The following is a 24,780-nucleotide window of genomic DNA, read 5'->3' on the forward strand; positions in this document are numbered from 1 at the left end:
ACCCTCTGTCATCTATGGGCCAGCCAATTCTGTATCCAAACAGCCAGATTTCCCTGTCTTCCATGCCTCCTCACTTTCTGAATGAGCCTACCATGGGAACATTATCAAATGCCTTGCTAAAATCCATATATACCACATCCATTTGTCAACCTTCTTCAATGTGTTTTGTCACATCTTCAAAGAATTTAATAAGGATGGTGAGACATGATCTGCCCCTCAGAAAGTCGTGCTATCTCTAATTAAACTATGTTTTTCCAAATAATCATAAATCATGTCTCAGAATCCTCTCCAATCATTTACCCACCATCGATGTAAGCCTGACAGGCCTGTAATTCTCAGGGATATCCCTGTTCCCTTTCTTGAATCTTGTCTGTGCATCTTATAATTTTGTAGATTCCTATCGAGACTCCCCTTGGCCTCCTGGATTGGAAGCCAGATCTAAGATGTTCAAGGCCAAAGACCTGGACAGGTCACTGTCCAACCTGTCTATTGAGCTTCTTGAATACTAGCGTGGTGTTACCCTGCCCAGGCTTACCTTAATTGTACTCTCAACCACCTACCCCCAGCCATGTGTACGCAGAACCTTCTGGAAGAGATAAAAGAGAAAAACCTTTCTGGAGTTGAGCAGCCAGTCTGGTGCCTTCTCAAACATGTATAAAAACCAGACCGCAATTAATCTTTTGAGAAAATATTAGTTACTGTTAGTGATGAATTAAACAGCATTAAATGAATAGCGCTTTCATTAAGAAATGCCAGTTTGCAATATGCCTCCTGTTCAAAGAGATTAAATCATTTGATGAAATAAATGGGAGGCACAGATCATGGTTGCAGTTTGTTTTGATAGTCAAAGAATGAATTCCAATGATCTTACAGAAGTGTCCTTTTTGATGATGGTCATGCAGACATGAAAGTGCACATTATACTGATTTGTCTGGAAGTAATGAGCACCACAGGATTTATGACATTGTTTATTTCCAATTCCCTTTTAAAGACTCTTAGTGCCATCAGTTCCATCTTGTGTAGGATCCCAGTGGATAACTTCACTGCGTGGGGCATCAGCTAGTGCTACTTGTTTCTAAATTTGCAGCCAAGTAACAAGAATGAAGTGTATTGTTTACTCCAGTTGGATGTAAGAGTTTAATGAAAGTGAGGATCGATACTATCATGCTGAGACCATGGCGCTTTGAGGTAGAAATGTGTTTGCATTGTAGAGGTCTCTTCAGCATGTCCTGAACCTGCTGTTAAACAATTTCAATCCATCACTGTCTGTATTCTTAATGCTGAGAGACAGTGCATATGTAGTAAATGTTTGCATTCTCTAACAATAAAGAAAGCAGGCAGATTTGGGCAGTTTTGCTGGAGGAAAATTCTGTTTAAGTTAGTGTAAAATTTCAGAAATGATTTACAGCTTTATTTCTGGGAGTGCAGTTCGCACACCTATACAAATAAACCTTTTACCAACTTTTACCACTGATATGCACTCTTTAAAATAGTTGCCCATATTATTTACTTTGAGTTCTAGGCAGTGTTTTTTTTATTTAATAAGTACAATATAGGATCAACTCCAGAAAGCACTTGGCTTTATGAGCTGCATATAGTCTGCTCTTTGATACTTTGGAAACATTCAAAATATAAGCGATTGTTCCCCGCCATCTCATTGGGTAATGATGAGAGTTTGCTTCTCATGCCAAGTGTCAAACTGCTTGCTCGCTATTGAAATTATTCTGATCATAAATGACTGCTGCAGGTAGCTAGGACTGATCTGTCTATTGACCATTAGAGGTCAGACTTAGACTACTCTACACTCCCACTTAACCCTCAATGTAAAGCCCTATTAGAAGGGGAGCTATTACAGTGTTGGAAGGCAGATGAGAGAGTAATGGCGTGGTTAGAGTTTAGTTTGTAACTGAGGGGGAGTTTTATTTTGACATCATTGTCGTTGTAGGCTTTTGAAGTAAAATTTGATTTTTACTACTTCATGTTTCTTTAACAATAAAGCTTCAGCCATCTGATAATCCTGAAAGTGCTCTATAAATGCAAATCCTACACGTCTACCTGGCAGAATTTGACATAATTTATCACATTATTAGAAGGGATTTCTGCTAATGAAGCAGAAATGCACTTTCAGTAACATGGCAATCCAAAAAATAGACAGTCTTGAAAGGTCTGGGAAAGAACATGGAACAGTGCAACACAGGAACCGGCCCTTCAGCCGACCTTGATGCCTTTCTGACCTTAATCCCATCTGCCTGTGCTTTGTCTGTATCCCTCTATCCTCTGCCTGTTCATGTGTCTGTCTAAATGCCTGTTAAATGTTGCTATTGTATCTAGTTCTATTACCTCACCTGGCAACATATTCCAGGCACTACCATTTTCTGTGTAAAAAAAAAACTTGCCTCGCACATTTCCTTTAACCTTTCCCCTGTCACTAAGAACTTGTTGGACTATAACCAGGTGTTAGGCAAAAGTGAGGACTGCAGATGCTGGAGATCAGAATCAAGATTAGATTGGTGCTGGAAAAGCACAGCAGGTCAGGCAGCATCCGAGGAGCAGGAAAATCAACATTTCGAGGAATCGTCCTTCATTCCTGATGAAGGGCTTTTGCCCGAAACGTCGATTTTCCTGCTCCTCGGTTGCTGCCTGACCTGCTGTGCTTTTCCAGCACCGCTCTAATCTTGATTACAACCAGGTATTGTGTGACTTCTGACTTTGTCCATCCCAGTCCAACACCAGTAACTCCACATCATGGCTGCTTCAAATGTGACTTAAATAAAGTTTTATACAGCTGCAGCATGACTTGCCAACTGTTATACTCACTGTTATCTTCACCATGGACATCCAGTCCCTGTACACCTCCATCCCCCATCATGAAGGACTGAAAGCCCTCCACTTCTTCCTTCCCCACCGTACCAACCAGTACCCTTCCACTGACACTCTCCTTCGACTGACTGAACTGGTCCTCACTCTGAACAACTTCTCTTTCCAATCCTCCCACTTCCTCCAAACCAAAGGAGTAGCCGTGGGCACCCTCATGGGCCCCAGCTATGCCTGCCTCTTCGTAGGATATGTGGAACAGTCCATCTTCCGCAGCTACACTGGCACCACCCCCCACCTTTTCCTCCGCTACATCGATGAGAGTATCGGCGCTGCCTCGTGTTCCCATGAGGAGGTTGAACAGTTCATCCACTTTACCAACACCTTCCACCCCCGACCTCAAATTTACCTGGACCGTCTCAGACTCCTCCCTCCCCTTCCTAGACCTCTCCATTTCTATCTCGGGCGACCGAATCAACACGGACATTTACTATAAACCGACCGACTCCTACAGCTACCTAGACTACACCTCCTCTCACCCTGCCCCCTGTAAAAACGCCATCCCATATTCCCAATTCCTTCGTCTCCGTCGCATCTACTCCCAGGAGGACCAGTTCCAATACCGAACAGCCCAGATGGCCTCCTTCTTCAAAGACCGCAATTTCCCCCAGACGTGGTCAACGATGCTCTCCACCGCATCTCCTCCACTTCCCGCTCCTCTTCCCCTCCAATCGCCACCAGGAAAGAACCCCACTGTTCCTCACCTACCACCCCACCAACTTCCATATACATTGTATCATCTGTCGTCATTTCCGCCACCTCCAAATGGACCCCACCACCAGGGATATATTTCCTTCCCCTCCCCATCAGCGTTCCGAAAAGACCACTCCCTCCGTGACTCTCTTGTCAGGTCTACACACCTCCCCCCCCCTACCAATCCAACCTCCACTCCCGGCACCTTCCCCTGCAACCGCAAGAAATGCAAAACTTGTGCCCACACCTCCTCCCTTACTTCCCTCCAAGGCCCCAAGGGATCCTTCCATATCCGCCACAAATTCACCTGCACCTCCACACACATCATTTACTGCATCCGCTGCACCCGATGTGGCCTCCTCTATATTGGGGAGACAGGCCACCTACTTGCGGAACATTTCAGAGAACACTTCTGGGACACCCAGATCAACCAACCCAACCACCCCGTGGCTCAACATTTCAACTCCCCCTCCCACTCCACCAAAGACATGCAGGTCCTTGGACGACTCCATTGCCAGACCAGAGCAACACGACAGCTGGTGGAAGTGCGCCTCATCTTCCGCCTAGGAACCCTCCAACCACAAGGGATGAACTCAGATTTCTCCAGTTTCCTCATTTCCCCTCCCCCCACCCTGTCTCAGTCCCAACCCTCGAACTCAGCACCGCCCTCCTAACCTGCAATCTTCTTCCTGACCTCTCCGCCCCCACCCCCTCTCCGGCCTATCACCCTCACCTTAACCACCTCCTACCTTTCGCATTTCCAACGCCCCTCCCCCAAGTCCCTCCTCCCTACCTTTTATCTTGGCCTGCTTGGCACACTTTCCTCATTCCTGAAGAAGGGCTCATGCCTGAAGTGTCGATTCTCCTGCTCCTTGGATGCTGCCTGACCTGCTGCGCTTTTCCAGCAATACATTTTCAGCTCTGACCTTCAGCATCTGCAGTCCTCACTTTCTCCTAGAAGGTTATACTTAGTGCCCCAACTCATGAAGGCAAGCATGCTGTATGCCACCTTTATCACATTATTCACTTACATTGCCACTTGCAGCGAGTTATGGACTTGCTGCCTGCAATATCACTATTTCAGTGCTCCAAAGAGCATTTACTCATCCTTAATGCAATGCTGGAAAATGTGTTTTCTTTCTGTGCTATCTGCTCCTGAGAGGGGGGGGAATGTGTTAAAGGGTACGTTTTGCCCACCAGTCTGAGATTTTGAACAAAGCTAGTTTCAAATTTTCAGGATGTCTTGATTTTCTTTTTACTAAGACAAAACTTATATGTGGTTTCAAATATGTTTTTTCTTCATAGAAGGGATATGTTCCTTCAACAGAACTAAAATACCTGAGAACCAGTCAGCTCTGACCCATGTAGAAGAGTTGTGCTAAGGAAGACAACTAGCTGGGCAGAATAGTGTAGCAGTGTCACTGTGATACCTGCAGCCATCATCTCATTATTTTTACTCCTTCACTTCATCCTGTGACCTCTCCCAATCCACAATATCATAAGTGCAGATGGGAGTATTAATGAAAGGACTGAGGATTATAAAAGACTGGTCGCAAATTTGTTTGCATAATCATTGCCAGAATTCTGGTAACCTGTGAGAGGCACAGAACACTGATAGTCTGCTTCTGCAATACAGACTGTTGGGGAGTGACTGCAAGAGCAGTCCCGAGCTCTGTGTTCAGAAGTATAATAGTTTTTTTCTCTAGGTCTTTACCACACATACAAGAGAGACCAGAGACTGCTCTAAATCTAGCTTTCACGTGAGGCCCAGTCACCTGCTTAGTTCTAGTTCAGATCAGAAGAAAGGTCAATGACACTGTGATTTCCCCAGTGGGATATAGGTTTTATGCATGTCATGTTACAATAATTGCATGCAACATTGTCATTGTTCCTTCCCCCTTAATTCATGCATCCAATCCAGTGATACACTTAATCAATGATGGACACTGCTCTGGACAACCCCAAGTTCTCCATGACCTCATGATGTTTACCGGACATTGTATCATCGGGCCTTGGGATCTTACAGTGTGTCCCAATAATTATACTCTCTTTCAGACATTTCCCAGACTTGCCTATCTCTTTGGACTGCTCAAATTCTGTTATTCATTGTATTTATTGCGATTTTTATCAAATTCTGTTATTCATCTTCTATTTCCCACTGTCCTGATCACAGGAAATACAAAAGCAAGTTAGTTCTTCCTAATTTCTATAAGATTCATGATATTAGCTCTAATATGAAGTTAGTTATATGTAAAGTTTTATGGTTACACCTATTGTTAGTGTTCTTTAGTTAATGAGTTGAGAGCAGTTCCTGACCCACCTGAGTAAAAAATGAGGTCTGCAGATGCTGGAGATCACAGCTGCAAATGTGTTGCTGGTCAAAGCACAGCAGGTTAGGCAGCATCTCAGGAATAGAGAATTTGACGTTTCGAGCATAAGCCCTTCATCTCAAAACGTCGAATTCTCTATTCCTGAGATGCTGCCTAACCTGCTGTGCTTTGACCAGCAACACATTTTCAGACCTGACCCACCTGACCTGAGAGAGTGAGAAAGACACTGTCCCTTTGATCTTGCAGCTGCATTCTAGTCACACATACTATTGTCTGGCATAGAATTTACTACCCATGTTCTGACTAACTTCTTTTTAACCTAATAAAACAATAACTTTTTTTTTAATAAGACTAAAACTCAATCACTTTCACAGCTCAATGAACTTATCTGACATCCTAGATTTTTACAAGATGTAATCCCACATTTATCATTTGTCACATATTGTGGAGTCCTACTTTTTGATGCTTGCTTCAAACTTCAACCTATCTGTTCTGAGATATTTCTTATCAAACTTTCTCTTACAGATATCTACACCTAGTTTGTACAGAACTCACGGTATATTAATTTGTCCGATTCTTTGTTCAAAATGGACCCTGTTACCTTCGGTTATCTCATTCTTAAAGCTACCATTGTGCTTAACCTATGACCAAACAAGCTAATCCTGTTGTTGCTGCCATTTCTATGCCAATAGGCGGCCATTTTTTGCCACCTCTGATCAACAGTTGCTCCAATGCAAACAGTGCCTATAGAGTGCAGCTCATCAAAATTGAGCATCAGTGTGAAACTCATTGTTTCTGACAATCTTTGTGAGTAAACGTTTGGATCCTCTCTAATCTTAAAAACCTTCCAATTGTGGTAACTGTTAAAATGGGTGGATCTTAATTGGATGCATTGTCAAAATAGTTGCTGTTTGCTTAGAGGTTGATGAGCAACTGATGGTTTCGACCAGACAAGTTGGGAGGCATGCCAGAAGTTTGTGTTTGTATTTAGTTTTGTTTCACTGGTACACCTTGGTTTACAAATGAGATTGAGTTAAACCCATTTGAATTAATGGCCTTGATGTGGGAACTAGAAGAACGCTTTCTGCTGTGTATTTAGTGATTCATTAATGTAGGAATGTGCCTCTCATTAATGCAGGAATGTGCCTGTCATTACAACCTTAACAACAGATAATGACACCCTTCAGACCTTTCTATTGTGTCTTCTTTCTCATGAATTCTCTAACCTTGCTCATGAACTTCTACGGTGACAGCAACATTTTTCTGATCCTTTGTTGTTCTTGCAATTTGGCATTGCCCATTCTTCCTTTCTGGACCTTTGAGGATCCCTTGTTATCAAAGGGAAAGAGAAAAAAAACTACCATTATTTCATGACTTCGGGATGTCCTAAAGTGTTTAACAGCAATTGAGTCCTTTTGAAGTGTAGTCACTGTTGTAATGTAAGAAATACCATAGCCAGTTTCTGCACAGGAAGCTCCGACGAGCATCATGTACAATGAGCAGATAATCTTTGGGTGGTGGTACTACTAGCAATGATCACTCTAAACTGCTCGCTTAGATGGTCTGCAACTGTGATGCAGACAGATCTATTCTGGGACACTGGAGAAAATTGCTGATCTTCAGAGTACTTTTATAGTATTCTTGATATTCACCTGAGAGGGGCAATTCAAGCTTTAGTGTCTCATCCGAGGTTACAATCTCTGACAGTGCAGCATTCCCTCAACACTTTACCAGTATGTTAGTCTTTTGTACTAAGCTCTTGGAGCAGCTATGTACTGCTGCCCCAAATTAAGTGGTATCACTGTGTAGCTGATACAGTTTTGTGTCTTTCCAAGCAGTGTTCTAAGAATGAGCTATCAGTTCCCATAAACTCAATGGTGTCTCTCCTCAACTAATATTTACTCCTGTGCAAGGCAAGCATGAGAGTGTTGACCTTTCTCTGCACTGTTGACAATAGTTCACTCCAAAAACCAGTAAATATTTCATTTCCAATCGCTTTGTTTAAGCTAAATGATTAGTACAGTCACTGAGCTAGTAACCAGAGGCTTAGGTTAATGATCTGGGGGTACTGTTTCATTTCCCACTGTGGAAACTGATAATTCATTAAATTTAAATCTAACATTTTAAATCGATTAATCTGGGTATTAAAGCTGGTCTCCGTAACGATGGTCGTGAAGCTCTCCTCAATTGTCAGAAAAACCCATTTGGTTTGCTCATTCTTTAGGGAAGACGGCTGCCATACTAATGGGATGGTTACTAACAATCTGGATGCCTCTTAGCTGCCCTCTGAAATGAGCTAGCAAGCCACTCAAATGTACTGAACCAATCCCAGGTGGACTTCCGTATTTGAGGACTATGGCTTGCTCGAGTATAGTCTAGGGATGGGTAGCTGGTCTTGTTGACAATGCCCACATCCTTTGGACTAATTTTTTTTAATGTCGGACATCTACAACAGAAAATTCTGGAGAAATCCCCAGGACCTTATCAGGTGTACTCTGTGGGAAGCTAGAGAAGTGATTGCCGGGCCTCTTGTTGAGATATTTGGATCATCGATAGTCACAGGTGAAGTGCTGGAGGACTGGAGGTAATACCTCTATTTAAGAAAGGTGGTAAGGACAAGCCACAGAACTATAGACCAGCGAGCCTGACATCAGTGGTGGGCAAGTTGTTGGAGGGAATCCTGAGGGACAGGATGTACATGTAGTTGGAAAGGCAAGGACAGATTGGCTTGTGCGTGGGAAATCATATCTCTCAAACTTGATTGGGATTTTTGAAGAAGTAACAAAGAGGATTGCTCAGAGCAGAGCAGTGGACATGATCTATGTGGACTTTAGTAAGGCGTTCAACAGTGTTCCTCATGGTAGACTGGTTAGCAAGGTTAGATCCCACAGTACAGAAAGAGCTAACCATTTGGATACAGAACTGGCTCAAAGGTAGAAGACAGAAGGTGGTAGTGGACGATTGCTTTTCAGATTGGAGGCCTGTGACCAATAGTGCCACGGGATGAGTGCTGGGTCCACTGCTTTATTGTGTAAATAAATGAACATAGGAGGTATAGTTAGAAAGTTTGCAGATGACACCAAAATTGGAGGTGTAGTGGACAGCGAAGAAGGTTACCTCAGATTATAACGGATGGGCCAGTGGGCAGAGGATTGGCAGATGGAGTTGAATTTAGATAAATGTGAGGTGCTGATTTTGGAACAGAAAATCAGGGCAGGACTTATATACTTTGGGAGTGTTGCTGAACAAAGAGACCTTGGAATGCAGGTTCATAGCTTGATAGATATTGATAGTGAAGAAAGCGTTTAGTATGCTTTCTTCTATTGGTCAGGGCATTGAGTATAGGAGTTGGGAGGTTGCACAGGACATTGATTAGGCCAGTTGTGGAATATTGTGTTTCATTCTGGTCTCCCTGCTATAGGGAGGATGTTGTTAAACTTGACAGGTTTCAGAAAAGATTCCTGAAGAAGGGCTTATGCCCGAAACGTTGAATCTCCTGTTCCTTGGATGCTGCCTGACCTGTTGCGCTTTTCCAGCAACACATTTTCAGCTCAGAAAAGATTTGCCAGAGTTGGAAGTTTTGATCTATAGGGAGAGACTGAATAGGCTGGGGCTGTTTTCCCTGGAGTGTTGGAGGTTGAGGGGTGACCTTATAACGGCTTATAAAATCATGAAGGAAATGGATAGGTTAAATAGAGGACGTCTTTTCCCTGCCTTGGAGGAGTCCAGAACTAGAGGGGTAAGATTTAAAAGGGGCCTAAGGGGCAACTTTTTCTCACAAAGAGTGGTGCGTGTATGGAATGAGCTGTCAAAGGAAGTGGTGGAGGCTGCTACAATTACAACATTAAATGGCATCTGGGTGGGTACATGAACAGGGAAGGTTTAGAGGGATATGGGCCAAGCGCTGGCAAATGGGACTACATTATTTTTAAGTATCTGATCAGCATGGCCAAGTTGGGCCGAAGGGTTTGTTTCCATGCTGCACATCTCTATGACTCTTTAATTCTTGAATCTGTTTCAAATAATTATTCCACATTTACAACAAATAAAATCTGTCTGCTTTAAGTTATGGAAGATGGCTAGAGCAGATCAATGGGTCACTGGATTCCTAAAATGATGGTTAAACTTGCATCAGAGATGGTGCGCAGCAGGTCAGGCAGCATCCAAGGAACAGGAAATTCGATGTTTCGGGCATAAGCCCTTCATCAGGATGAAGGGCTTATGCCCGAAACGTCGAATTTCCTGTTCCTTGGATGCTGACTCACCTGCTGCGCTTTTCCAGCAACACATTTTCAGCTCTGATAGTCCAGCATCTGCAGACCTCACTTTCTCCTCAGAGATGGTGCAGGTACATAACAAGATTTCAGTCACACCTCACCTAGGCAATGATACTATAACCAGCTTAAATTATCCATCCCAAGGTGAAACATTCACATCCTGAGTACATTGTATATGAAATCCTGTCTTCAACAACAAGTACCAATTTCCATGTTACATAGCAGGGTAAGACTTCCCCGCTGTAGTTTTCTTTTTAAAAAAAGCATTTGTCCTGTATCTCTGTGCTTCCAGACAACAAATTATAATACAGAAATCTTTGTCTGACACATGAATGCATCCTGCACAATAGTGCAATCAGTTGGCCTGTCTACAGTTTACTTGCATGTCCCACTATTTCACAGCTCTAGCTTTAGAAACATGAACTCTGGTCATCAAGAGAATGGCACACTCGCTAAAATCCACATTTTGCAAGTTCGCGAAATGACAATCCTGAAAATTCTCCGTTTGTTTTTGACATCTGTTTGGGTGATCATCTACCATTTGAACTTGGCATTTATCTCCTATCTCTGTAGTCAGTATTTGCAGATTTTGGGATTCATTTAATTCTGTTGAATGAAGCATTAGATAATGTGGTGACATTGGACTCATTTTGTACTTGACAAGTACATTGAGGATGAAACAGGGGAACCATTAATAATGACATTACCTCTTTGATACTAATGTGTGACTTGTTTATTTCCAACTCTGTCAGCTTTGCTAACTCATGTAGAATAGCTTTTACTCGAGGCACAGATGAGGACAGTCGGCGGGAAGGTACCTTTGGTGAAACATGTTGTTTGGATCACTAACCAGTTTCATTTTCCTGTTCTACAGGGCCTGGCCTGTCTCCTTGTCCAACAAGCTCTGAAGACCCAAGAGGTGAAAAATACCTTGATAGATCATGAAGGGGAAAGAACTGTCAATCAAATCATCAATCAGGTTAAACAGGTGATTGACTTATTCAAGGCTTTTACATTAAGAATGAACAGCAAAAAAAATCCTCAAAATTAGATTAATCTAAGACAATGGACCAGAATTGACTGTGAAGTTAATGGTATAATTGTTATCTCTCATTGTTACCAATCACAAGTCTCAGCAACTTGGGCATGCACAGATGTGCAGGTAAATGCAACAATCTGAAGTTGCTGGTCAAGATGTGTTGCTCCACCATAACTGGTGTGATGACAGCATCTCACCGTTTGATTTCTCATTTAAATGAATTCGACATATATAAAGGGCAAAAGAGAGGCAAAAGTGGACATTGGGCCACTGGAATATGATGCTGGAGGGATAGTAGTAGGGAGCAAGGGAATGGCTGAGGAACTGAACAATAACGTCATGTCAGTCTTAACGGTGTAATATCCCAAAAATTCAAGAGAGTTAGGAGGCAGAGCTAAGTCTGGTGGCCATCACCAAGGCGAAGGTGTTAGAAAAACTGAATGGCCAGAAGGCAGATAAATCACCTGGACCAGATGGATAACACCTAGAGTTCTAAGGATTCTGGAGATCCTGAAAGATCACCACTAATGCCTCAAATATAGCTGAAGAGATCTTTCAGGAATTGCCAGAATCAGGGAGGGTCCCAGAGAACTTGAGAATCGCTAACGTGACACCCCGTTTAAAAAGGGAGTCAGGCAAAAGATGGAAAATTGTAAACTGATTCGCCCAACCTCAGTCATGGGAGATTCTGGAATCTATTGTGAAGAATGAGATTTCTGAATACTTGGAAGTGTATGATAAAATAGGGCAAAGTTAATGTGGTTTAGTCAAGGGGAGGTCATGCCTGACAAATCTGCTTGAATTCTTTGAGGAAGTAACAAGCAGGTTAGACCAAGGAGAGTCAATGGATGTTATCCACCTGAACTTCAAGAATGCCTTTGACAAGGTGCCGCACAGGAAGTTATTGAGTAAGATAAGAGCACATCGTGTCAGAGATGAGGTGCTAATATGGATAGAAGCCTGGCTGTCTGGCAGAGAGTGGGGATAAAAGAGTCCTTCTCAGGTTGGCAGCTGGTGACAAGTGATGTTCCACAAGGCTCACTATTGGGGCCACAACTTTCCACTTTATACCTTAATGATCTAGATGAAGGAACTTGAGGGCATTCTGGTTAGGTTTGCAGATGATACAAAGACAGGTAGAGGGACAGGTAGCTTTGAAGAAGCACGGAGGCTACAGAAGGATTTGGAGAGGTTAGGAGAGTGGGCAAAGCAGTGGCAGATGGAATACAATGTGGGAAAGTGTGAGGTTATGCACTGTGGTAGAAAAAACAGGTGTGGATTATTTTCTAAATGGGGAGAAAATTCAGAAGCAAAGAGACTTGGGAATTCTAGTCCAGGATTCTCTCAAAGTAAACTTGCAGGTTGAGTCTGTGATTAGGAAGGTAAATGCAGTGATGGCATTTATCTTGAGAGGACTTGAATATAAAAGTAGGGATGTATTTCTGAGGCTCTGGTCAAACTACGTTTGGAATATTGTGCACAATTTTGGGGCCCGTATCTCAGGAAGGGTGTACTGGCCTTGGAGTGTGTTCAGAGGAGGTTCATGAAAATGGTCCCAGGAACTCTGGGTCTATACTCGATGGAGTGTAGAAAAATTGAAACATACAGAATACTGAATGGCCTGGACGGACTAGATGTTGGGAAGATGTTACCATTGGTAAGAGAGACTAGGACTTGAGGGCATAGCCTTAGAGTAAAGGGAAGATCTTTTAGAATGAAGGTAAGGCGAAATTTCTTCAGCCAGAGTGGTGAATCTATGGAATTCATTGCCATAGCAGGCTGTGGAGGCCAGGTCATTGAGTAAACTTAAGACTGAGATAGATCAGGAGAAAGTGGTAGAACGGGGTTGAGAAATTTATCAGCCATGATTGAATGGCGGAACAGACTCGATGGGCTGAATGGTCTAATTTTTGCTGCTATGTCTTATGGTTTTATGGACATCACCTAAATACCGACAAGAAACAGCACAGAAAGTTAAGACTTTTTCCTTTTTAGTGTAAGTGCCTTTTTTTTTAAATGATTGAATAAATATTATTTACTTATAACACATACACATCCTCTGATAGCACTATCCAAACCCCTGACCTCTGCCACCTAAAAGGACAAGAGCAACAGATGCAGAGAAACAACATTACCTGTAAGTTTCCCTCCAAGTCACGTGCTATCTTAACTTTGGACAAAATTACCATTCCTTCACACATGTTGGGTCCAAATCCCAGAACACCCTGCCTCACATCACTGAGGGTGTTCCTAGGTAACGTGGACTGCCTTGATTCAAGAAGGTGGCTCACCTTCACCTTCTCAAGGGCAATTGGGAAAGTACAGTCAAAGCTTGCCAAGCCAGCGGCACCCACATCCCATGAGCAAACATCAAATTCTACTCAACACTGAAAAGGAACTTTTACAAGCGCAGAACCTTGTCCCTTAATTGGTGTGGACTTTTATAAAATTATCTAGTTTATCTTATTTTTTCATCTCTCAATCCAAACTTTCGTGTCCCTCAAGGTTCCAAGGTGCCAGTCTTCAGACAGTCTGATTCATTCCAGATGATATCAAGACATGGCTGAAAGCCTTGGATACTGCCAAGGTTATGGGTCCTGACAGCATTCTAGTAATGGTCTTGAAGATTAGCACTTCAGAACTCTTCCACTACAGCTACAACATTGGCATCCACCTGACAATGTGTAAAGTTGTTCAGGGCATGCCCAATTCACAAAAATCAGGACAAATCCAAACCAACCAATTACTGCTTCATTAGTCTTGATCATCAGTGATAGGTATCAACAATATTGCTATAAGCATCACCTGCTCAATGACACCCAGTTTGGTTTCTGCCAGAGTGTCTTAGCTCCTGACCTCATTAGTTCACACATGGACAAAAGAGCCCTTGACTACCCTTGGCATCAAACTGCATTCAACTAAGGATTCCTACCAGCACTGTAGTTGATAGGAATCAAGGGAAGTGTCCCTGTCAGTTTGTCATACCTGGCACAAAGGAAAATAGTTTTGGACATTGTGAGGTTAGTCATCCCCTCTCCAGGGAAATATCCAGGTCCAATCACCTTTAATGTTTCCGTAAATGACCTTCTCCTCTTCATGACATTAGAAATGGGATGTTCTCTGGTAACTGCACAATGTTCATTACCGTTCACAACTGCTTGGACAGCTGAAGCAGTAACTTCAGCAGGACCAGGACAATATTCCAGTTTGGGCTCACATGTGGCAAGTAATATTTGTGCCACACAAATGCCAGGAAATGGCCATCTTGAAAAAGAGAAAATTAACCACTACCCCTTGACATTCAATGTTTTGCCATCAATGAATCCCCACTGACAACATCCTGGGGGTTATCATTGATCAGAAACTGAATTGGACTAGCCATGTAAATACAGTGGCAGCAAAAGCATGTCAAAGGTGAGGAAACCTGCACTGAGTAATTCATCACCTAACTCCCCAAAGCCTCTCCACTGTCTGCAAGGCACAGTCAGGGGTGTGATGGAATACAGCCTACTCGCCCGGTTGGGTGCAGCTGTCAATGACATTCAAGAAGCTTGACACCATCCAAGGCATTTCATTTGATTGGCTGCACATCCGCAAACATCAGTCTGCATTCAGCAGTAGCAAGGTGTACCATCTACAGAAATTCACCAAGGCTCCTTAGACATCCCCTTCCAAACCCATGATGATAACTGTAGAAGGACAAGGGCAGCAAGAGAACAGTGCTAACTGCAAGTTCCCCTCCAGGCCACTCACCATTCTAACTTAGACATTATTGCCATTCCTTCAGTGTCACTGGATCAAAATCCTGGGATTGCCTCCCTGACAGCATTGTGGGTGTACACCGAATGGACTGCAGTGGTCAGAAAGGCAGTTCACCACCACCACCTCCAGTGTAACTAGGAACAGTCAATAAATTCTGCCCCGTTCAGTCACCCGCTCTCATGAGTGAATAAGAAACAATTGACTGATTCAGAAGTTAATAATACTTCAGTCTGATTTGTTAAGGAGATTCAGAGTTACCTGCTTGGCCCCTCAATGTTCCGTAGAGGGCACTGCACCGTTTTGATCCCACACTAGAAGCACTTTACTTTGCAAAAGCTCATTGAAATTGAGCAATGGCTAGTCTTATAAGAGACAGTTGTTGTTCCACTCATTAGTTGAGCAGATTCTGAGCCTTTGTTCCAACTTGGGATCTTATTCTAGTTCATCCCTGTCCCATCAAAGTCTCATTTCTCCATTTCTTACTGAAAAGGATAAAAAGATGACCATGCTGACCAGTAGCCTGACCTAATGGCCTCTACATAACATAAGGAAGTAAATTAACCATCGCATCTGTTCTTTCGTCCTTGTAAACTTTGCCTTCTCACGGACTCAATCTAACTTATTCCATCCTCTGAGGAAATGCTCCACAATACTGGATTCCTTACTTCCCTTAAATAATTCAGGGAAGCTGCAAAATATTTATCTAACTTTGTTTTGCTTCCAAATATTTATCTGAGCTTGGTTTTCTATTGTCAAGCAGGCTTTCAGTCCTTGTAAGGTGCATTGTTCAAGAATGTTTATAGATGGGGAGTAAAGGCAGCTTTAAATCGTCTGAAAGTCTGCCAGCTCTCGGCCAGTATGCAAGTCTGGTATGCTCAGGCACGTTTCCCACAAAAAGTACATGAACGTAATAGTACGATGCATATCATTGAGGGAGGAAATTTGCCCCAGTAACTGCTGGATGATGAATCCAGAGACCCAGGCCTTGTTCTGGGCGCCAGAGTTTGACTCCTGCCCTGGCTGGTGGTAGAATTTGAATTCAATACAAATCTGGAATTAAAAGTCTAATTATGAACACAAACTGTTGTTGTTGGGAAAAACCCATCAGGTTCTACTAATGTCCTTTGGGAAAGGAAACTGCCATTTTTCCCTGATCTGGCCTCCGTGTGACTCCCAAGATCGTGGTTGTCTCTCCACTGCCCTTCTAGGCCATTAGGAGTGGGCAATAAATGCTGGCCCAACTAGGGATGCCCACATCCCATGAATGAATAAGAAAAGCACTCAGCCGGACAGTGGAGCAGAACCCAGTGATCGTTTTGCTTCACAATGTAATTATAATAATGGGGACATGAGGGTACTGGAGAGGCAGAAATATATTTTGAGTTCCTCCAAGAACTGCATTAGATTCCAACGTATTAGGAAGGTTAAAAGCACATTGTTGATTTTGTGACTTTTTTTTATGAAAAGTCAGCCACAATTTCCACATTTAACTGTTAACTGGGAAATTGCATGCAATAGGCTGAGATGGGGCTCTGCTGTACTGCCTCCCAGGGTTGAGTACTTGCTACATCATGTTGCGGAGATTTGTGTAACCCAGTGGCCAAGGAACTAGTGCTTCTTTGGCAGTGTTGGTGGGGTGGGCTGAGTGAGAGTAACTGGTGCCATCTAGCCATACATCAGCACCAATGACCTATGTTCACGTTTAATAACATTGCCATCTACCCTAAAGGCAGGCAATGTGTGTGGTCAATGTTACGTTCTGGGGCGTCAGTAGGGAATTGCAGAGCCTGAAGCTCTTGGCCAACTATACTGGATTGTAGGAAGTGGAGGATTTAAAGGAGATCAGAATAGGCCCAGAGGCGGAGAGTTTTGTACTATATTCAAATCATCGAACCAAGTGATGCTATCGGACAGATGAGCTAGCAGGTCACAAATATTCTGAAATAAGAAACTGATTCCGTGGTTACGGGGGAGGATTTTCTGGTTGAGTTGGAAAATTTCATTTTGCTTTTTTTTCCTCTCCCTTTCTCTCGGCGCAGTGTTTGAAAACCATAACAAAGGTTACACTGAAGGTGGAGCAGGCAAAAATAATAAATTGCTTGAAGCTAATCTCCTTTCTTGACAAGATTGTGAAGAACCAGGTAAGAGATGATATGCTCAAAACGGCGGCCTTTCTGTGAATGATTTGTTATAAAGCAGACAATTGAATTCAATCTCAAAGTCCAGAGGTGGAAGGAGTGGGGAGCAATAACCAGTTGGAGTTAATGAGTATTTTGGGCTAAGTGATCTAATTCTAAAAGACCACAGAAGTTGTGATCTGCTAGTGGGGAGGCCAGACTGGCCAAGCACCACTCCTTGTAGCTGGGCAATTCTGTGCAGTACCATGGGACATGCTGTCTTTCAGATCAGACAATAAACCAAGGCCTGGACTGTCCATTTGATTTTTGAGGTTTGCCTTTTGTGGTTATTGGAAGTGACGTGAGAAGAAATGGAAGCAAGTGAGGGGCACAAGGTGACAGAGGGGGACTGTAGGTGTGAAGACGCATGTTTCCCAACTTGTAAATATTGAAAATCTGCATCCTAGTTTCTCAACTTTTAGGTCATTAAGGTCACTTCCTGTGTGTAGTTGCTTTGGTTCCTCTCCCAGATTGTCACTATTCAGACTGTCAAAAGCTGATCAATCTGTCCATTTTGTTCTGCAGAATTTGGATATCTCAATGAAGGTCCTGGTGCCTGTACTACAGTCACTGGGGCAGCTGGAAGAATTTGGCAAGACCTCACAGGTGAACAACACATACTGGCATGTGATGAAACTGTTTGGATTCAAGTAAGTACTTTCAACTTCTGTCTCGTCAGTTTCTGAAACCAGCGTATCCCAGTCTGGAAACTGTATCAAATATAGTATTTAGCCAGTTGCCTGTTAACCTGTTTCCTGGCCATTGCTTATCTTACAAAAGCTGACATTGAAAGGAAGTGGAAGAAAGTCCACATGGTGGGTCATCTGAGGGTGATTAAAAGACTGCCAAGGTGATTATGTGCACACACAAAGGTAGTGCAAGAAATAAAACACTTGAGTGCAAATTCAGTTTGCCCAATGTGATATAGTAGCCATTACAGAGACCTAGCTGTAACCAGGGTACAACTGAGAGTTAAATATTCTGGGATTCCAACAGAATGTTCTCTATTGGAATATTTCAAGTAATCAACATCCTAGAAACTGAACAGGACCAGTCATAGAAATACTGTGGCTATCAGACTAGGTCCGAGTTCTGCAGTGAGTAATTCACTTCCTGACTCCCCCAAAGCCCATCCACCATCTACAAGGAACAAGTCAGGATGTGATTGGATACCCCCCACTTGGCTGGATGGGTGCAGCTCCAACAACACTCTGGAAGTTTGACACCATCCAGGACAAAACAGCCCCCGCTTGATTAGCACCACATCCACAAACATTCAGTCCCTTCACCACTGACGCTTAGTAGAAGCAGTGTTTACTGTCTACAAGATGCACTGTCGAAATTTACCAAGGCTCCTTAGACACCACCTTAAACCCAAGGCTACTAAAATCTAAGAGGACAAGGCAGTAGATATTCCTCTCCGAGTTACTTACCATCCTGACTTGGAAACATATTGCCATTCCTTCAATGTCATTGGATCAAAATCCTGGAAATCCCTCCCAACCTGCACTGTGGGTCTCCTTGCACCAAATGTGCTGCAGTGAACAAAGAAAGTTACAGCACAGGACCAGGCCCTTCGGCCCTCCAAGCCTGTTTAGTCTATCTAAACCCGTGCCTGGTTTTTAAGGATCTATATCCCTCTGCTCCCTGCCCATTCATGTATCTGTCTAGATAAATCTTAAATGACGCTATCATGCCCACCTCTACCACCTCTGCTGGCAAAGCATTTCAGGCACCACCCTCCACACACATCTCCCTTAAACTTCTCCCCTCTCACATTAAACTCCTAACCCTCTGGTCATTGAGCCGCCCCCCCCCACTCTGGGAAAAAGCTTCTTGCTATCCACCCTGTCTATACCTCTCATGATTTTGTAGACCTCAATCAGGTCCGCCCTCCGCCTCCACCTTTCTAATGAAAATGATCCTAATCTACTCAATCTCTGTTCTTAGCTAGCATAGCAGGCAACATCCTGGTGAAACTCCTCTGCGCCCTCTCCAAAGTATCCACATCATTGTGGTAATATGGCAACCAGAACTGTACGCAGTATTCCAAATGTGGCTGAGTCAAAGTCTTTCATAACCATAACATGACCTGCCAACTCTTGTATTCCATACCCCGTCCAATGAAGCAAAGCATGCCATAAGCCATCTTGACTACTCTATCGACCTGCATTGCCACCTTCAGGGACTTGAACACCCAGATCTCTCTGTACATCAGTTTTCTCCAGGGCTTTTCCCTTTACCGTATAGTTCATTCTTGAATGAGATCTTCCAAAATGCATCACCTTGCATTTGCCCAGATTGAACTCCATCTGCCATTTCTCTGCCAACTCTCCAATCTATATTCTACTGTATTCTCAGACAGTCCCTTCGCTGTCTGCTACTCCAGCAATCTTAGTGTTATCTGCATACTTGCTAATCATACCGCCTAAGCTTTCCTCCAAATCATTTATGTAAAGCACAAACAACAGTTCCACGGATCCCTGTGGAACACATCTGGTCACAGTTCTCCGTTTTGAGATACTCCCTTCCACTACTACTCTGTCTCCTGCTACCCAACCAGTTCTATATCCATCTAGCTAGTACACCCTAGACTCCATGAGAATTCAGCCTACCATGGGGAATCTTATCAAAAGCCCTACTGAAGTCCATGTATATGACATCTACAGCCCTTCCCTTATCAACTTTGTCACTTCTTCAAATAATTCTATTAAATTGGTAAGACATGATCTTCTCTGCGTAAAATCATGTTGCCTATAAGTGATAACCCCATTTTCTTCTAAATGTAAATAGATCCTATCTCACAGTATCTTCTTCAGCAGCTTCCGTACCACTGACATCAAGCTCACTGGTCTGTAATGACCTGGATCATTCCCACTACCCTTCTTAAACAAGGGGACAACATTAGCAATTCTCAAGTCCACTGGGACCTCACCTATGTTCAAGGATGCTGCAAATATTTCTGTTAAGGCTCCACTCTTGCTTCCCTCAGTAACCTGGGATAGATCCCATCCACCTAAATGCCTTTTAGAATGCCCAAAACTTTGTCCCTCCTTATGCCGACTTGACCTAATCAAACATCTATCCCCTACTTCAACATCCGTCATGTCCCTCTCCTCAGTGAATACCAGTGCAAAGTACTCATTAAGAATCTCACCCATTTTCTCTGACTCAATGCATAACTTTCCTTGAGTGGGCCAACCCTTTCTCTAGTTACCCTCTTGCTCCTTATGTATAAATAAAAGATTTTGGGGTTTTCCTTAATCTGTTTGCTGAAGATATTTCATGATTTCTTTTAGCCCTCTTAATTCCTCCTTTCGGATTGGTCCTACTTTCCCGATATTCTTCTAAAGCTTCATCTGTTTTCATTCGCCTAGATCTTATGTATGCTTCCTTTTTCCTCTTAGCTGGTCTCACAATTTCACCTGTTGTCTGTGGTTCCCTAATCTTGCCATTTCCTTCCCTCATTTTCACATGGACATGTCTGTCCTGCACTCTAACCAACCTCTCTTTAAAAGCCTCCCACATGTGGTTTTACCTTCAAATAGCTCCTCCCAGTCTGCATTCCCCAGCTTCTGCCAAATTTAGCTATAGTTGGCCTTCCCCCAATTTAGCACTCTTCCTTGAGGACCACTCTCGTCTTTGTCCATGAGTGTTCTAAAATTTGTGGAATTGAGATCACTATCCCAAAGTAATCCCCTAGGTAAAAACAATGACTGCAGATGCTGGAAACCAAAGTCTAGATTAGAGTGGTGCTGGAAAAGCACAGCAGTTCGGGCAGCATCCGAGGAGCAATAAAATCAACGTTTCGGGCAAAAGCCCTTCATCAGGAATACCCTACTGAACCTTCAACCACCTGACCGGGCTCATTCCCCATCACCAGGTCCAGTATGGCCCTTTCTCAGTTGGACTGTTTACATACTGCCTATAAAACCCTCCTGGATGCTCCTTACAAATTCTTCTCCATCTGGACCTCTAACACTAAGAGAATCCTAGTCAATATTGGGAAAATTAAAATCTCCTATCACCACCACCCTGTTGCTCCTACATCTTTCCATAATCTGTTTGCATATTTGTACCTCTACCTCACGCTTGCTGTTGGGAGGTCTGTAGTACAGCCCCAACATTGTTACTGCACCCTTCCTATTTCTGAGCTCTGCCCATACTGCCTCACTGCTCGAGTCCTCCATAGTGCCCTCCTTCAGCACAGCTGTGATATCCTCTCTGACAATAATGCAACTCCTCCACCCATTTAACTTCTCCCTCTATCCCGCCTGAAGCATCTACATCCTGGGGATATTTTGTTGCCAATCATGCCCTTCCCTCAACCAGGTCTCAGTAATAGCAATAACATCATACTCCCAGGGACTACTCGAAACCCTAATTTCATCTATACTATATTATAGTATACTTCTCACGTTAAAACAAATGCACCTCAGACCACTTGTGTGTCCCTTTGTGCTTATCATCTGCTCCCTGCCTGCTCTTCCCCTTAGTCACGCTGACTTCATTATCTAGTTCCTTATAGGCTTTATTTTCTACCTCCTTACTGTGTAGTGGTTCAAGAACGCAGCTCACCACCATCTTCTCAAAGCTGCTGGGGGATAGCAATAAATGCTGTCCCCAGCCAGCAACATCCCCATCCCGTGGAAGAACTAACAATATTCCTCGGGGGTCTGTACTGGGGCCTCAGCTGTCACCATATTTGAATGACTTAGAGAAACGAATTCTAAAATCCAGGGTTGCTGACATGAAGTCCAATGAGTTGCATGTGTAAACTTGATCAGGTGGCTAAAAGCAGCAGAAACTATGGTAAGTTGTATGTGAGGTAATGGTCTCCTCTAGATCTGTGTTCAACAAAAGAAAGGAGACAGCATGAAATTGCAAGCCAGTGAGCTTAACACCTCGCAGGGATGATGTCCAAAGCGACTATTAAAGGTGTTGTAGCAGAGCTCCTGGAAGAGTGTAAACAAACTGGGAAAAGTAAGTATGAATTTGTGAAAGGGAAATCAGGTTTAACTAATGTATTGCTGTTGTGTGGTATGTGGTGGCTAAACTGCTGAGTACTTAGATTTCCAGGAGACGCTTGTTAAAGTGCCATATTGAAAGGGGGGTAAAGTGCATGGATAGAAGATTGGCTACTTAACTGCAAACCAAGAATAGGCATATATGGGGAATGTTGGTGCCACAACCATCAGTGCTGGGGCCTTAATGTTTTAACAGGGGGATCGAGTTTAAGAACCGCAAGGTTCTGTTACAACTCTATAGGTACCTGGTGAGACCACACATGGAATATTGTGTCCAGGTCTGATCATACTATAGGAAAGATGCAGAGGCTTTGGAGAGGGTGCAAAGGAGGTTTACCAGGATGCTGCCTGGACTGGAGGGCTTGCCTTATGAAGAAAGGTTGAATAAGCTCGGACTTTTCTCTCTGGAGAGAAGGAGGAAGAGGTATACAAGATAATGAGTGGAATAGATAGAGTCAATAGCCAGAGACTTTTCCCCAGGGCAGGATTGATTGGTACGAGGGGTCATAGTTTTAAGATATTAGGAAAAAAATATAGATGGAACATCAGAGGTAGGTTCTTTACGCAGAGTTGTGAATGCATGGAATGCATTGCCAGCTGTGGTGGTGGAAGCAGAGTCATTGGGGACATTTAAGCGACTGCTGGACATGCAGATGGATAGCAGTGAGTTGAGGGGTGCGTTGGTTAAGTTATTATATTTTACATTAGGATGAAACCTCAGCACAACATCGTGCTGTACTTTGCTATGTTCTATTTTTATAAATGACTTAGATGAAGCAACTGAAGGTAAGTTTACATGTTCGATTTAGCAAAGATAACGACAGGTAGAAAAGTAAGTTGTGGTGGCAACAACAGAAAGGGATGTAGGTAGTTAAATGGCTGGGCAAAGATCAGGCAGATGGAGTATAATGTTGGAAAATGCGAAATTGTCCACTTTGGCGGAAAGAATAAAAAGAATTTGAGTACTGAGGAATATGGAGAAAGGTTGATGTGCAGGTCAATGCTCAAATGGAATCCAGGAATACATTAGCAATTATGTTTTCCCGTTGAAGTTCAGTACGTTTATGATGAGCTGGTGTCCATTTTTTACCTGACTAAAATTTTCAGTTGAAGTTCAGCAGCAGGAATTCTCTTGTCTGCCCAGAGTTGAAGGAGCAGGATTTTCAATGAGAAGCTTTCCCTCGAAGCTGCTCCAATGGTCTGTGTGCACTGATCAACGTGCTAACGTCACTTCAGTGAATAACGTCCAGTTTTAGAAATTGGTACTAGACACAGACCTCGGAGATGGTCGGCATGGACGGGTTGGACCGAAGGGTCTGTTTCCATGCTGTACACCTCTATGACTTCATGACCCTATCTGCACAGGGGGAAAATAATGAGAAGGAAAAGTAGCAGCAATAAAGTTGTGGTTTTAACTCTGTGCTCTTCCCATGACCTTTGACTCCTTTGTCTGTCGAAAATCTAACTCCATATTGAAGGGATTCACTGACCCAGCAACCACTGATTTCTAGGGAAGAGACTTCCACAGCTTAATGATAATCTTAAGAGGAAGAAGGCCTCCTAATCTCTGACTTAAAAACCGTTTAACGTATGTTTCCTTGTTCTCATCAGTCCACCCAAAGGAGCCATCCTCCCTGTATCCACCCCACACAATCCGATATATTTTAGTAAAATGTTCTGACAGCTCTGGGATACTGTACTGTTGTGTCTCACAGTGAGTGTTTGTTGGCTTAAATGTTCTTTGCTAATGTTGTGTTGGCAGGCAACCCACGAAGGAGGTGGTGAAAAAGGCAACACAAAACCCACAGGCTCAAGAAGAGAAGACTTTGAAGAAAAAGAAAGGATTTCTCCCAGAGACAAAAAAACGGAAGAACTGGAAGAAGAAGAAAGACCTGCCTCAGGAGAAGGTGCAGGAGGGAGGGAGAGACTCCATGGGAAAGGCTGAGGGAGCTCCAAAGGCTGGGAAGGTTCCAAAGGCTGCAGGTCAGACACAAAAGCAAAACAAGAGAAAGAGAAGTTCAGAGAAAGGGGCAAAAGGAAACTCGTGGGAGAAGTCAGGTACACTGTCTAAAAAGGCCAAGCTCAGCCAAGTGGAGGTCGGCCAAGGTGATAAATTGGGCAAACGGGTGACCGTGAAACTAAGAAAGCAAAAAGGCAGAGTGACGGAGTAACCACTGGGCTGTAGGGATGTGCCAGGGAATCCTTGCAGGGTATTGAAGAACCTGGAGACACTCGCTGGGTCATGAACGAACTCAGTAATGGAAGACTGAGATTTCTGTTTGTTTTAAAACATTTCCTATGACCAATGTCTAAATAGTTAGACTGTTAATCAGACAAGTAACACAATTGAATGGTTGGAGTCCAAGAAGTGAACCCCTATACGCTTTACACCACTTTAGATGACCCCACCCTCCCCAAACAAAAATAACTTGTCTTACCTGTTTTTTTATTGATACCTGTTATTTTTAACAGGGCCTCACCTGCCTTTGAGACCATTTCTAATATAAAATTTGTCTGGAAGTGTGAGGGCCATGAGCCCCCCAGACCCTTTAAAAACAAGTTACTTTCATGTTGTACTTTGAAATAAAACAATCATCTGTA

The 24,780-nt window shown here is 43.3% G+C and overlaps 1 protein-coding gene across 1 annotated transcript in view; it reads left to right on the forward strand.

The window, feature by feature from the left end:
- The window catches only part of mybbp1a (MYB binding protein (P160) 1a), a 93,929-nt gene extending 69,149 nt beyond the window's left edge, over window positions 1–24,780 (forward strand). Inside the window, exons 24-27 of the mRNA XM_060848179.1 lie at window positions 11,049–11,162; window positions 17,015–17,116; window positions 17,678–17,802; window positions 23,942–24,780. Of these exons, the coding sequence (XP_060704162.1) occupies window positions 11,049–11,162; window positions 17,015–17,116; window positions 17,678–17,802; window positions 23,942–24,350 (750 nt within the window). The 3' untranslated portion in view covers window positions 24,351–24,780. The remainder of the gene's footprint in view (window positions 1–11,048; window positions 11,163–17,014; window positions 17,117–17,677; window positions 17,803–23,941) is intronic.

Source organism: Hemiscyllium ocellatum, chromosome 31 (genome assembly GCF_020745735.1).
Source record: "Hemiscyllium ocellatum isolate sHemOce1 chromosome 31, sHemOce1.pat.X.cur, whole genome shotgun sequence".
NCBI lineage: Eukaryota > Metazoa > Chordata > Chondrichthyes > Orectolobiformes > Hemiscylliidae > Hemiscyllium > Hemiscyllium ocellatum.